Here is a 12668-nt window from a genome sequence, read left to right as displayed (position 1 = left end):
ATGTTGCTGCTGAATTTTTTTTACAATATCTTGTTATTTTAGACAATATAAGATACATATATACATCTAAATGTTACTGTTTATGGTGACTCAAAATACCCATTCAGAACTGGAAGCTATTGTGCTAAAGAAGATGCAATCATCCACCTTGAAGAATTTACAGTCTAAATGAAGAAGTAAATAGGAAAAAATCCCCTACTCCTCAATACAAAAATGAACTGACGTGTAGGAAACATTTTATTACATTTTTTATTTGCTTGTAGTTTTATAGTTCATAACTACAGTGTAGGTTTTTTTCCTCATTTTATCTGGATTTTGTTGTTGCTGACTTAATATGTTTTTCTTTCTCTGTCTCCCCAAATAAATGTAATTCCATCCCAATGAGCTATTCTGAGAGAAATTGAGAATCAGTTAATGCTTATATTTCTAACTAGGCATATTTCAAGTTGTTGCGTAGTCTCATAGGGTTTGACATTCTGCTGTGCCTATGAGTGACTATGATTCCTCAGAGAGAGTAAGGACAGGAAAATCCTTCCTGTTTTCTTGGGTTTTTGAGTATCCTTTCATTGAAAAAGAGGGGGAAATACACACTCTGGATGTTTGTGTCCTTAAGATTAGATGCATTTTAACTATCAGATTTATGTGACCTCTTCAGTTGAATAAAGGAAGATTCTGCTAAAGGAAATCTATTAGGTTGTTTCAAAACACAGTAATACATGGTACACAATTATTTACTCATTCAAGAGACCCAAAATATGTATAATTCAGTTCAATTATTGCATATTTTGTCCTTCTGTAAAAAGTCTCATGAGTGAATGTCATATGCTCAACATGATAAATGTCCCTTAATGATATAATTTTTTCATTGAGCAAGCTTGCGATGGCAAACCTGATTCGTGGAAATGAACTGGAGTTGGCAATCAGTGTGGGTACTGTCTTGGGAGAAAGTGCAGCACATGCAACACATTATGCCCTAGAATTACTAGCAAGAAAATGTATGGCAGTAATAACATGGTAAGAATTTCTTAATCCAAAGATTTTTTTTAATTTTCTCCCTGACGAAACAATCAAGGTGTGTCATTGTGAAACTTTTGTAGAGGACAAACCACCATAGGAGGGAGAATAAAAATTGCTGCTTGAATAAGAATTAGACCTAGAATTATTAGACCTTTGAAGTTCAGGGCATGCAAAAGTTCTGCTTTAATCTCAAAATACATTCTGTATGCATGGTCAGTGAGAGAGGAGTCATTGTCAGAGTATGAAACCCACTGAAAAAAACCCCTAGCTACTTGGGCAATAGGTAGCTTATGAAGTCCTAGTTTGTACAGAGTAAAAAGATCTGCTTCAAAAAAATTAAGGCTGGAATTGAGTTAAAAAGTCAAAAGGAACAGCTCAAGTAAGATGTGTGAAGTGATTTTTAAGTACTCGATTGAAAAATATAAAACTACGAGTCTGAGGAATTATCTTCTATTGGTGTTAGGAACACAAGATTCCTGCAAAGATTTAAGGATAAAACAGGATTACTATTTAATTCTGCAGAAGTAACTTCTCTCTTGCATATACGGGAAGCCTTCTGTGGTAAATTTTCTTTTCCTGATTGTAGTGGTTTTACTTTGAAGAATATGACTTCTTGTTTTTTTTTGTCTAACAATGAAAAAGCATAAATCCGTCCTAGGGTGCATTTGGCAGCTGTGTAACTGATTTGTAATTAACATTTCATAGAAAATGCTTATTAAACAGTTAAGGATCAGTTTTTCTTCTACAGTTAGTATTTGCTAATGTATGTAGAGGTAGACTGAGAGAAATATGGTGGAACTCCTCTCTACAGAACATTACAGAACTCCTCCCTTCAGAACAGCTTTCATTAGACAATGAAACATTGTAAAAAAAGATAAAATATGAAACTGGTGACTTGCTGCTTTCATTTTGCAATGGTTTGACATGTCTGCATTGCACCAGTCTTAACAGAGCTGTTTTGGGCAACTCCATCTGCAGCTTCTAAAGCACCTGAATCCCCTTCTTTGATCTCCCTGCCTTCATTGTGAAGGGTGATTTTTATGTAGCCTCCAACAGGAAGCACTGGATGTGGAGTTAAGAAAAACAGTTGTAGTTCCATAACAAAAGCTTGTTCTGATCTCAGGGCTGTAATTAGTGCTTATAATGGTCTGACATTTATGTTTATGTCCATAAAGCTTCTGTAAACTTACAACATGTGTATGCTGAAGTGTACCTGGGTATACATGATAAAATTTTAAAGTGGTGTACTGCATATTGCCCAAGTATACATCTGGATTTGTCAATTGGTTTCACACACTGTACTGAACATCCTGCAATCCTCGGTTCTGATTTTCAGCCATTACAGCATATTTTTTATATTCTGTAGGAGAAGATCAGAGATTCATTAATCTCTTTGTTTTGTAATAAAGAGATTTTCACACAGCATAATCCCTAGGTTAACTGCATTCATACCATCATGTGTAGGGAAGCTGGATTTCATGGGTCTCTGATATTTGGAGGGCTCCCTTTTTTTTACTGGTTGTTATGCTTAGGGATATCCATCAGCTGGAAACATTTCACGGTAGAGAAGCACTTTTCTGTAGACACCAAAAGGAATACCAAAAGGACCCTGATAGGTTAACAGAGAAATCAGTTACTGGTGGAATGTTTCTTGAGTTTCATTTGGTTGTTTTTAGAAATGCTCTAAAATATAAAATCAAGCCAAAAAATTATTCAAAACTATACATTCATGCACTTTCCCAAATCTAGACCCTTGAGAAAATGTGAGTGTTTGATGATACATTATTTGTATTTAACACATAAATACAGTCAAAAGCTACTTTCTACTATTCAAAAAGTTAGTCATACTTTACCTGAGATACTGAATTCTGCAAATGCAAACTCAGCCACCTTATTTTAATCTTTATACTCGACGGTGTTTTCAGCTTGATTCTTAAAAATCATTCCAGGTGGCACAATTTGTAGGCCATTGTATGAGGGCTTCTTTGAATTAATTTTTTTCAAATGAATATTGGATTTCACTTTTTTGATGATACCATTTCTAACCACTTAAAAAATGTTTAAATTCCTTATGAAAATTAGTACATATGAGGAAGTGATCTTGAAAATAGCTGAAGAACTTGTGAAATATCCTAGATTCTGAAAGAATTCTTCTGTAACTTGGAAAAGTGGCTGTTGCAGAGTAATAATATCATGAATTTTCTAAAGACCTTTGATATGAATTTCTTTGGTTGTCAAAAGGCATAAAATAGAAAGCTGTTTTTTGTTGTTGTTGAAGTCAGTTGCCTTGACCCTTAGATTTGCTGCTTTAGTTCAATTATTTTCTATCAGATATTTTCTCTGTAAAATAATGCAAAATTTTGTTCAATACTGTTTTAATGTCTTCCTTTTAGCTTCCCATCACATGGATACAGGTATTTTGCTTTTTTGGAGAAAGTTTTAGCTTATTTTTTTCCCTTAATAAAGTCACAAGCTTTTCAAATTTCTCTAAGTGTCCTAATTTTTAATTGTGATTAATATTTGAAAGTGAGATAGAAAGCAGTTGCAAGTAGCTTATGTGAACATTTTTAAGCTCAAGGCCACATTGTGAAAATCCAGAGGAAATCAGCAGGATTTTTTGCCTTCCACAGGGGCAAGTCAGTCATGAGGTTCACAGGAGAATAGAAGGGTCACAGAATAACCAGTTATTAAAACTTAACTTGAACAATTTCCAAATAATCTGCTAATATTACACATCCCCTTCATCTGCTTGGTGTGTTACGGATATGGTAACAAGGGGTAAAAAAGTTTAGGAAAATGTAAGAAATGTCAGTTTGCTAAAACAGTTTTCCTTTGATCAGGATGAAAATAGGTATCACATTTTTTTTTCCCATATAATGTCTCTATTTCAATGTCACATGAGCACCAAGCTATTCTGGATGACTGAGAGATGTCCTGTGTGGATGTCACGAAGCTTTAGAAGCCTAGAATTTTTAGATGCCTGTAAGCTTTAGAAGCCTGTTTCATGACACAGAACCACGTTATCATCTTTTCTTCTCTCAAATTTTGGGGTTCCTACTCTCCTTTCCCATCCCTGCTCACATATTCTTCTGTTTCACTTTGAGATGGTTCTGATGCTTAAGAATTGCACAGCTATTTAATTCAACCAACTAAAGCAACAGAAAATTAATGACTTTTCCAATAAGATGAATAATTAAGCCTCATTAATTGAGCAAAAATAGTCTTAGAGACTGAGTTGCTTCTGCACTTCTCTGGAAATAGTATTTTTTTCAGTAAACTCATCTTTTAATAAAGGAATGTAAAAGAGAAAATAGTTTCCTTCTATTACAAGCCATCAATAGTAACTACATGTCATCTTTTATTTGTGCAGGGATTTAGCAGTTGATCTTCTTATGATGATTCCTGATAACAAACTGCAGTTAGTAAAGCTGTGTGCTTTTTATCCTGGATGCATAGCAGAAATAAATGACCTGCATGAAAAGGTACAATGTAAAAGAATTTACCTGAATCTAATAAGGTTTTGTACTGATTTATTTACTAATTTCAAAAACATATGGCCACAGGATGAATTTGTCCCTACAATCTTATATGTAACATATCCTTTTTGTCTCTGTTAGTCTTTGTTGACTTTATTTTCAGTATTGTACAATAAACTTAGTTCTTTATTTCTGTCCTTTGTGCAATCATTGTTTTCCGTCTTATGCCCATAATGTCCATAAATGCCCCCTTTCCTCTTCAGCAGCAGAATGCTTTGGTTGCACTCCCTTAGGGTGCAACTCAGACTACACATTTATTAAACAGTAGTATAAGCTTTACAAAAACATTAGCAATGAAAACTGGTATTGCTTAACTTGAAGTTACAGAACCCTTTCCAGTGTCAGTCTGGTCTAGATGGCTTTCGTAATGCCCATTATATGCAGGTATGTCTTTCAATGACTCCTTCAGAGAGAATTTTTTCTTATTGTTACGTGCAAACATCACTATTTCTCTGCATCTTAAAAAGTGTTTGAATATTTCAGTAATTTTCTGGCAAAATGTTTCTTTTCCAGTGTAATCTTCCTGATGTGGAAGAATGTATGCGACTGGCAGAGACGATTCAGGCAGATGGGGACATATTTGAAACAATAAAGTACTATCTGTTAAGCACAGAACCTGAAAAGGCTCTCCCTGTTGGCATTCAGTATGTGAAAGGTATGTACTTGGATGAATAGCGATTTTAAAGCAAAAGTCATTTGTATAACTTGCCTCATGAGATATTTTTATTTTTCAACAGAACAACTTTGTGGATCAGACTGGACTTTAGATTCAGTCTTTTCGTATCTTGATCTTCTAAGTTACATACGGACTGAACAGCTAATGTTGCCTAAGTGTAGTGAGTGAGTATATTTTCCTGACTGAAAAAAGTGGAACTTACCTTAGAGGAATCTTTCAGATTGTATATATATAGGTGTACACTGTTGGTATCTTTTTGTTTGTTTGTTTAACAGAAGAGGGGCACAAAAAAATTCCAGCAAGCATGCTCATTTCTGGTCTGGAGAACAGAATGTGGACTCTCCCAAATTTTGAAGGTTTAGCAAGAAAAATAAAAAGATATTTTACTGCTTCTTGCTCTGTGGAGTATTTACAATGTGTGAATCAGTTTTGGTCTCATGTGAAGAGCTTCACTTTGATCAGCTCTGGTTTCAGTTTCCTGAAGTGGTATCACAAATCATGTGGAGTTTTATGTCAAAATGTTAAGGAACGTTGGGCTGCTACTGTGAGAATTAACTCTAAAATAGCTGGATAGCTCTGATTCACCTTTCTGATGGATGGCTGAAGCTAGGCCTAGGTGCCTATGCAAGTATTTGTGTGAAGAATGAAAAGGAGAAAAAAGTTGGGGAAACCTGGTGAAACTGAAATCAGCTAGTATTTGGGACAGTTTTATTTACATTTAGAGTTCTATCACACTAAAAAGTCTGAGTGATACTGGTTTTGCAACTCTACATGATTGTGCTTAAAAATTGTGTTGTACGTGCCATTTAAAAATTAACGATGGAGATCAATATGATGATGGCACCTGTTTTAACAAATCCATGACAAAGAAAGTAAGCATAATCAGCAAACATACATATTTTCCAAAAAAGGTAAACTAGGTTTTAAAATTTTAACATGAATATGAATTTGTTTAATGTTTTTCCAAATGCCTGTTGTTTTTCATGATTGATACTTGTTTATTTATAGATTTCGGAATGAATTGCTTATTTTGTGTGGTTACGTTGGTGCTTTACTTGCTATCAGAAGACAGTACAATAGCATTGTACCTGCACTGTATGAGTACACAAGGTAATACTGTATTTTCATTAACTCTGAGTAATCTCAGTCCTTATGATGACATAGTCCATACACTGACCATACTTCTTCACATCCCATCCCCCCAAAATTAAAGCATGTCTTTCCTCTGAGCTATCTTCATTTCTGAAACTTGGTGAGAGGATTTGGAAAAGGGAAAAGGAGTTTGTTTGTTGTTGGGACTTTCTTTTCTTTTCTGAACCTGAAATAATGACGAGATGAAATACAAGCTTTTACAGAAGGGCTATTCTGATATGGATATTATTAGACTAGTAACAAGCAGTCTTTGAGACTCAGTTTGTGATACTTCTGGCTGTAAAGCTTTCAATTATCCTGCTATATAAACACCTACAGAACAATATAGCTCAAAGTTTTCTTCTTGGATCACCCATTATCTTCAGGATTCACAGATTTTTAGTTTCCAGCCCGTCTTAAACTGGACACTTACCTGCTTAAGTTGGACAATTTACATGCTTAAGCAGGATAATTTTAATGTATTCCAACAAAAATGAAAGATGGCTGAATTAGGTCAGGTAGCAACTGCTCCCTGTATTATATTTTGAGAAATAAAAAATGCATCCACTGCAAGGGCTTTGAAACTGCTTTCTGCACGTAAAAGAAGGCTGTCCCAAGGTATATGTTGAACCATGTTTCTCTAACTGCATTTTTACCATATGTGGTATATGTAGGCAAAATAGATCCTTAATTTTAGCAAATTTGACAATATTAAGAAATAAAAACACATATAGCCTTGAAATATAGAGTGGCTTCAAATTAAAAAAAATACAGCAAATTCAATAAGGTGTAAATAGGGGTACTTAAGATAAAATTTAAATCAAAAGCTATACTTTTATATCTAGTATGAGTGTTACTAAAGTTTAATATAGCATATATTGTGAAGGATTAATTTATTTCCATAGTTGTTCCATATCCAATCATAAATCATTTTACTTTATTACTGTATCATGTTTTGCTTCTAAGAAAATAGTCATTATTAGGATTAGTTTGGACTTTAACTACTTGTATTCCTTTTTAGTCAGCTTTTAAAAAGACGAGAAGTATCTGTACCTTTGAAAATTGAACAGCTTTCTGAGGAATTGGATGCATGGAGAGCTTGCACGCAATCAAACAAGTAGGTGGAAAAATACAAAATTACCATGAGACTATTTAACCATGACTATTTAACTATTTTACCATGAGTAGTATTTAACTATTTCATTGTAAATGTATTCCCTTTGTAAACTCTGAATGTCAATGCTTTGCGGACCTTAATTTCTAACACAAATTAGGAAGTGAAGTTGAAAACCAAATTTCTTTTATGTTCCTAGGCCTCCGGATGAGTTGCCATGCACCCCGCCCTCTGAATCGCAGAGAGCGCTGTATTCAGTACTCGTATCACGAATTCAGGAGGAGCCTCTGAAAGGAATGGTTGGGCCAGACTGTGTCACTGGATCAAATCTTCCTAGTCATTCAGATGTTCATACCTCTTGTTTGACAGGGCTAAAGATCCAGGTACAGTTTCAGCGAGCTGAAATGTTCTTTCCTGCTGATAGCACTGATTACTTGTGAGGTTGCCATAAATCAAAGGTCCCTCCCACCATTTGGCTGGTAAAAGGTTTACCCTGTTATCAGAGGAGCAGAAATGTGACAGGCAGTGACATCTGTTATATAAGAAAGGCTATATAGAGAATTGTCCAGTATCCAGCAGGTATCTTATTGGCTACTCCCTTACCACAGCTTGAATAAAAGCCAGGAAATTATTTGTCTTCAACCATATACTAACATTTTTCTGGTTTTGATTTTTATCACTATGGAAATGCATACTACGAAACTTGGAATTTATGACTAATCAAATCCAGATACTAGGAGACTAAATATTCAAATATATTTATTAATCACTCACATAGAGTTTTATGATTAATACACATTAGTCCTTATAACACCTCTTTAGCATATCTTGTTATTTTAATAGAGAGGAAATTTAAAGATCCTGAAAACACTACTCCTGACTCCAGACAATGACACAGTGTGAATTTACTTTCCTAGGTGATGCTGTTTCCGCTGTCCTGTGTAAGATGTCAACCCAAAGAGTAACAGGGTGGTTTAGGGACTAAGAGAGATGGATAGTTCTGTGACAAAAACTGGAGTTTACAAAATGCTAGTGGGATTTTTGAGGTAAACAAATTTCTCAACTGCTCACCATTAATCAAAAAACCCTTGCTCTCAAGACTTCCAGATTAGATCAGTGGTCTCTATGGCTGTACTCTCAACATTTGCCAACAGCCATGTAAAGCTGCCACTGTTATAATGCATTCAACAAGAATAGCAAATATGGTGTCTCCAGCTTGTCTACAGGATCCTTGTTTCTGGATTAGCATACATTAGGAGTCATGGCTTTAGGCATGGATCAGCTCAACAATCAAAATCAGCTAATATTAAAGTAGAGCAGCCTACTTATATGGGGTTTACAAGTTTTACCTAGCAAGTTTGGAGAGCATAACTCTTTAAGAAAGCACTGAAACTGAACTGCAGCTTTGAGAGCAGATTTTGTCAAATTAATAAATTAGCAAATAGCTCTTTTTCCATCACATGAATGAGTACTTTGTCCTTTACAGAGTGAATATTTCAAATTATTCTGTATACTGAGTGTAGACTCTGTTTTCAAACAAGTCATGGAGACATTATATTGGGGGTTTTTTGTGGATAGAAAAAAGCACAAATCAGCAGAAATAATGAGAGATGTGATGAATTATGGACAGTATTCTGAAGAAAAACGCTTGATACCTCAGTTTCTAATTCAAGCTAAATTTAACTCTGGAATAAATGACAAGCATATATAAAATTGACAATAAAACACATAAAACTAAAAATTTAAATATTATGAAAGGTTGGGTTGACAGATTTGGGAACATAAGTGCCCTCAATTCATAATGTGTAGCTGTTACCAGAGTTTTAAGTGAGTGGGGAAAAACTTCTATATGAACATAGTGGATAGGTCTAAACAAGGTTTTTATGTTGTCAGATAAAATGTGCTTTCTGTTGTGGCCTTTACGCAATACATCTGTAATTTCTTCTTCTTTCCCTTCCCAAACATTTTTGCTTTACAGGGTCCTGTGTTCTTCCTTGAAGATGGAAAATCCGCTATTTCACTGAATGATGCTTTGATGTGGGCCAAAGTGAATCCTTTTTCACCATTAGGAACAGGAATACGACTTAACCCATTTTGATGAGGTGTTTCCTCTACTTTATAGTGCTTAAAAAACACTCTGATGGTTAATGCTGATTTAACCTTGATTGTCAAAGGACAGAAAGGTGGTAGTTGATTCCTCCTGAAGGTCAATTACTTGAACTTCGAAAATTGTAAAACAAGAACAAAAGGATTTCTATACAAACATTTGTTGAGAATCCAAAGAAAAAAGTTATTTGATAATCCAAAGAAAAAGTCCTAATTTCATATATAGCCATATAGTCATTTTTTTTAGTAAGAATGTTGTTGTCAGACAATTATTTTTGTCAACTCTGTGTGAATGGATGCTTTGTAAAATAAGCAACTATCTACACATTATCAAAATATTGATAACAAACTGTGGAACCCATAAACACTCTTCCAAATACATAACAATAGAATGACTTTATTGACAGTAACTTCAACCTGTTTTTAGAATGACTGGAATATTTTGGCTGTTTCACAGTGTCCCCCTTTTTAATTTGAACTAACTTTTACACAAAGGGTTCTATAGCAAAAGTAGAATTTAAAGAGTAGATGTTTTTTTCATCCACTTGTTATTGTGCTTTAATAGTAGTACAAATAGAAGGTCACTTATGTTTTGTTTAGATTATCTATTATTATCTATTTATTTAGATTAGCTAGATTACAAAATTCTATTTTCTAACAGGATCATATTTGGCAACCTTCCCTGTTACACTTTCACTGGAGGCTAAAACTCTTTATAAACTTTTTTTTTTTTTAAACAAAGGCTTTGTAAGGAACAAACAGCATATTTATTGAAGTTATTTAACTATGCTAAGTACATTTAAAATGCTTAGTTTCTTTTTACATTTTGTATAAGTTACAAACATTCATATAGTATGACAGATGAGAAGTAAATATTTGTGCATATATATTTTTATTTACCAAATCTGCGCTCAAATGGAAAAACAGTTTTGGCAATAGAATACTAAAAAGATTTAAACTTTAAAGCTGTGTATAGTATGGAATTTAATTATAAGGCAAATTGACTCATTATTCTTATTCAAAATCCTTATAATCAGAATTGCTCACCTTTAGAAAAGATGCCTTAGTTACAATAATCTTTATTAGCTTAATTGATGGCACATAAGCATAAATCTATTTTATCTGTTCTTACATTTTTTCCTGCTGCTTTAAAATAAAATTTAAAATATATTTAAATTCCTGATAGTTACATGAAATGTAAAGAGGTTGCAATTAAAAATTGGCAGAACTATTTCTATAGCAACTGTTATAAAACTGGAACTAGTATCAGTTCTCTATTTAGCAGGTTTTATCAAACAGTCCTCAATACAGAAATAAGCCTTGCCCTTATTTAACTATAAAAATAACAATACCACCATGCTGGAAAGGTGGGATGGAGATTAGAAATAAAAGAAAATCTTAGGTTGTTTTTCTCCCTCCCTCTTTAAACTGGTAAAATTTCACTCTGGCAATGTTCTAGAGTATTATTACAGGGTTTCTGGTGTAAGAATATATTGGGCAGAGGCAACAGAGCTGTTTTGTACCCTAACACCCCCATTTTTGTACATACTTGGGTGCTGGAACCAAATCTTTAACTTCCTGCAAGTATTCTTTGAAAATGTTTTTCCTTTGTTTATTCCATGGAGCTTGCAGAGTAATAATTCAGTTGCAGAAGTTAAAATTCGTAGTTTTTGAAAGAATTTCCCATCAGTCAGTATCTGATCTTGCTTCTGTCAAATGAAAGACTACCTGTCTTTTAGCACATAAATCGTACAACCTGGTATGTAAAAGTTGTTGATACAGAGGTGGAGAGCAACGGTGAGAACTGAACATGCAGCCCCATGACTGATGATTGGGATCTGAAGCATTGACTCAGCTGCCATTCTACTGTATTTAAAATCCTTTTTTTGTATCATAATGATTTTTACTAATATTTCACAGTTAAAATACCTTAAATATGTAGTATAACTGCATTAATGTGTTGCACATACATTGTGCCTTAACATGGAATCTTGGGCAAATGTACTCCCTCTAAATTACAGAGTGAGGGTTAAGAATTCTTTCCTTACTAAAATACAAAAATTAAGTCAAAGGGCGCTTTTTATATTGGGGATCCATCAGGTAACAGTCATTGTGAATAACATGAGGCTGCATTTTCCTTAAAAGTTGTTTGTACAATGGTGAGTGAGGGGAATATGCAGAAAAGGTTGTAATTGTGTCTGCTGTTACAGCTGTAGTTGCAAATGTCAACTGGTTCAACATTTTCAAAAATAATTTCAGATTGTTTGGTAATATGTAGCTTCATTGTCTGGTACAGCAAATCAAATACAGGTATCTCCCCCTTAAAATTAAAGAATACTTTGTCTTCAAAAGACTGTTTGACTCCTCTGTAAAAGTCATATTTCCAGTTAAGTGAAAAAATATTTGAAGCTACACATTTAATTACTATTAAATGTCATTTATGTTCAACATCCCTGCGAAACCAAATCCATTGTTCTATGGAAATAATCTGTCCAACACTACTGACATGTTTATGAGCTTCAGAGACAGCTTCACTGGCAGCTGCAGTGTGAGATAGGAGATTTGGCACTCTAAACCCATGTTGTGGACTGGAATGCTGCCCTGTTTGTTCCACCCTGCACGGGGCTCCTGCCAGGCTGGGCCAGTGATGCTGCACGGGCCATGGCCAGAGCTGAGCGGCCCCACAGCCCCAGGAGAAACACAAGGAGAACCTTGTATTCCACAGGCTTCCTCACACACCTCCTGTGGGTCTCTGGAATACTTTCAGCAAACCTACAGGATTTCACTGTTGGATTTCTTCCCAGAATTGACATATTAGACTATTTTTTTTTTAAATTTATTTTTTTTTCTCCCCCTGAAAATGCCTTAGAACACTTTTTAACTGGCATAAAAATTCATTTAATAACAGCTTTATTGTAATAGTCTTTAAAAGTGTTCTGACCTGGGTCAATGTTTGCTTCTGATCCTGGTTCCTAGTATTTTAATATATTCCTTAACATTTATTTCATACTAAGAATTCAACTTATCAGAGCCACATTGGAATAGGGCCATCGCAGCATGCGAACAGTAACAAACCTGTTTCCTTTCA

At 34.5% G+C, this 12668-nt stretch overlaps 1 protein-coding gene across 8 annotated transcripts in view; it reads left to right on the top strand.

The window, feature by feature from the left end:
- WDR17 (WD repeat domain 17) overlaps positions 1 to 12028 on the top strand; it is a 57189-nt gene extending 45161 nt beyond the window's left edge. For 4 of the 8 annotated variants that reach the window (XM_040064526.2, XM_040064525.1, XM_040064527.2 and 1 more), the window contains exons 22-30: positions 875 to 1014; positions 3411 to 3431; positions 4388 to 4499; positions 5067 to 5208; positions 5291 to 5393; positions 6238 to 6339; positions 7382 to 7477; positions 7674 to 7857; positions 9453 to 12028. In XM_040064526.2, the coding sequence (XP_039920460.1) occupies positions 875 to 1014; positions 3411 to 3431; positions 4388 to 4499; positions 5067 to 5208; positions 5291 to 5393; positions 6238 to 6339; positions 7382 to 7477; positions 7674 to 7857; positions 9453 to 9572 (1020 nt within the window). In that variant the 3' untranslated portion in view covers positions 9573 to 12028. Of the gene's footprint in view, positions 1 to 874; positions 1015 to 3410; positions 3432 to 4387; positions 4500 to 5066; positions 5209 to 5290; positions 5394 to 6237; positions 6340 to 7381; positions 7478 to 7673; positions 7858 to 9452 lie in introns of those variants that run through there. The other 4 variants (XM_040064531.2, XM_040064530.1, XM_040064524.2 and 1 more) reach the window with 2 other exon arrangements.
- Positions 12029 to 12668: the final 640 nt, after the last annotated feature.

This window comes from Hirundo rustica, chromosome 5 (genome assembly GCF_015227805.2).
Source record: "Hirundo rustica isolate bHirRus1 chromosome 5, bHirRus1.pri.v3, whole genome shotgun sequence".
Taxonomy (NCBI): domain Eukaryota; kingdom Metazoa; phylum Chordata; class Aves; order Passeriformes; family Hirundinidae; genus Hirundo; species Hirundo rustica.
This window is presented reverse-complemented; position numbering and strand designations above follow the sequence as displayed.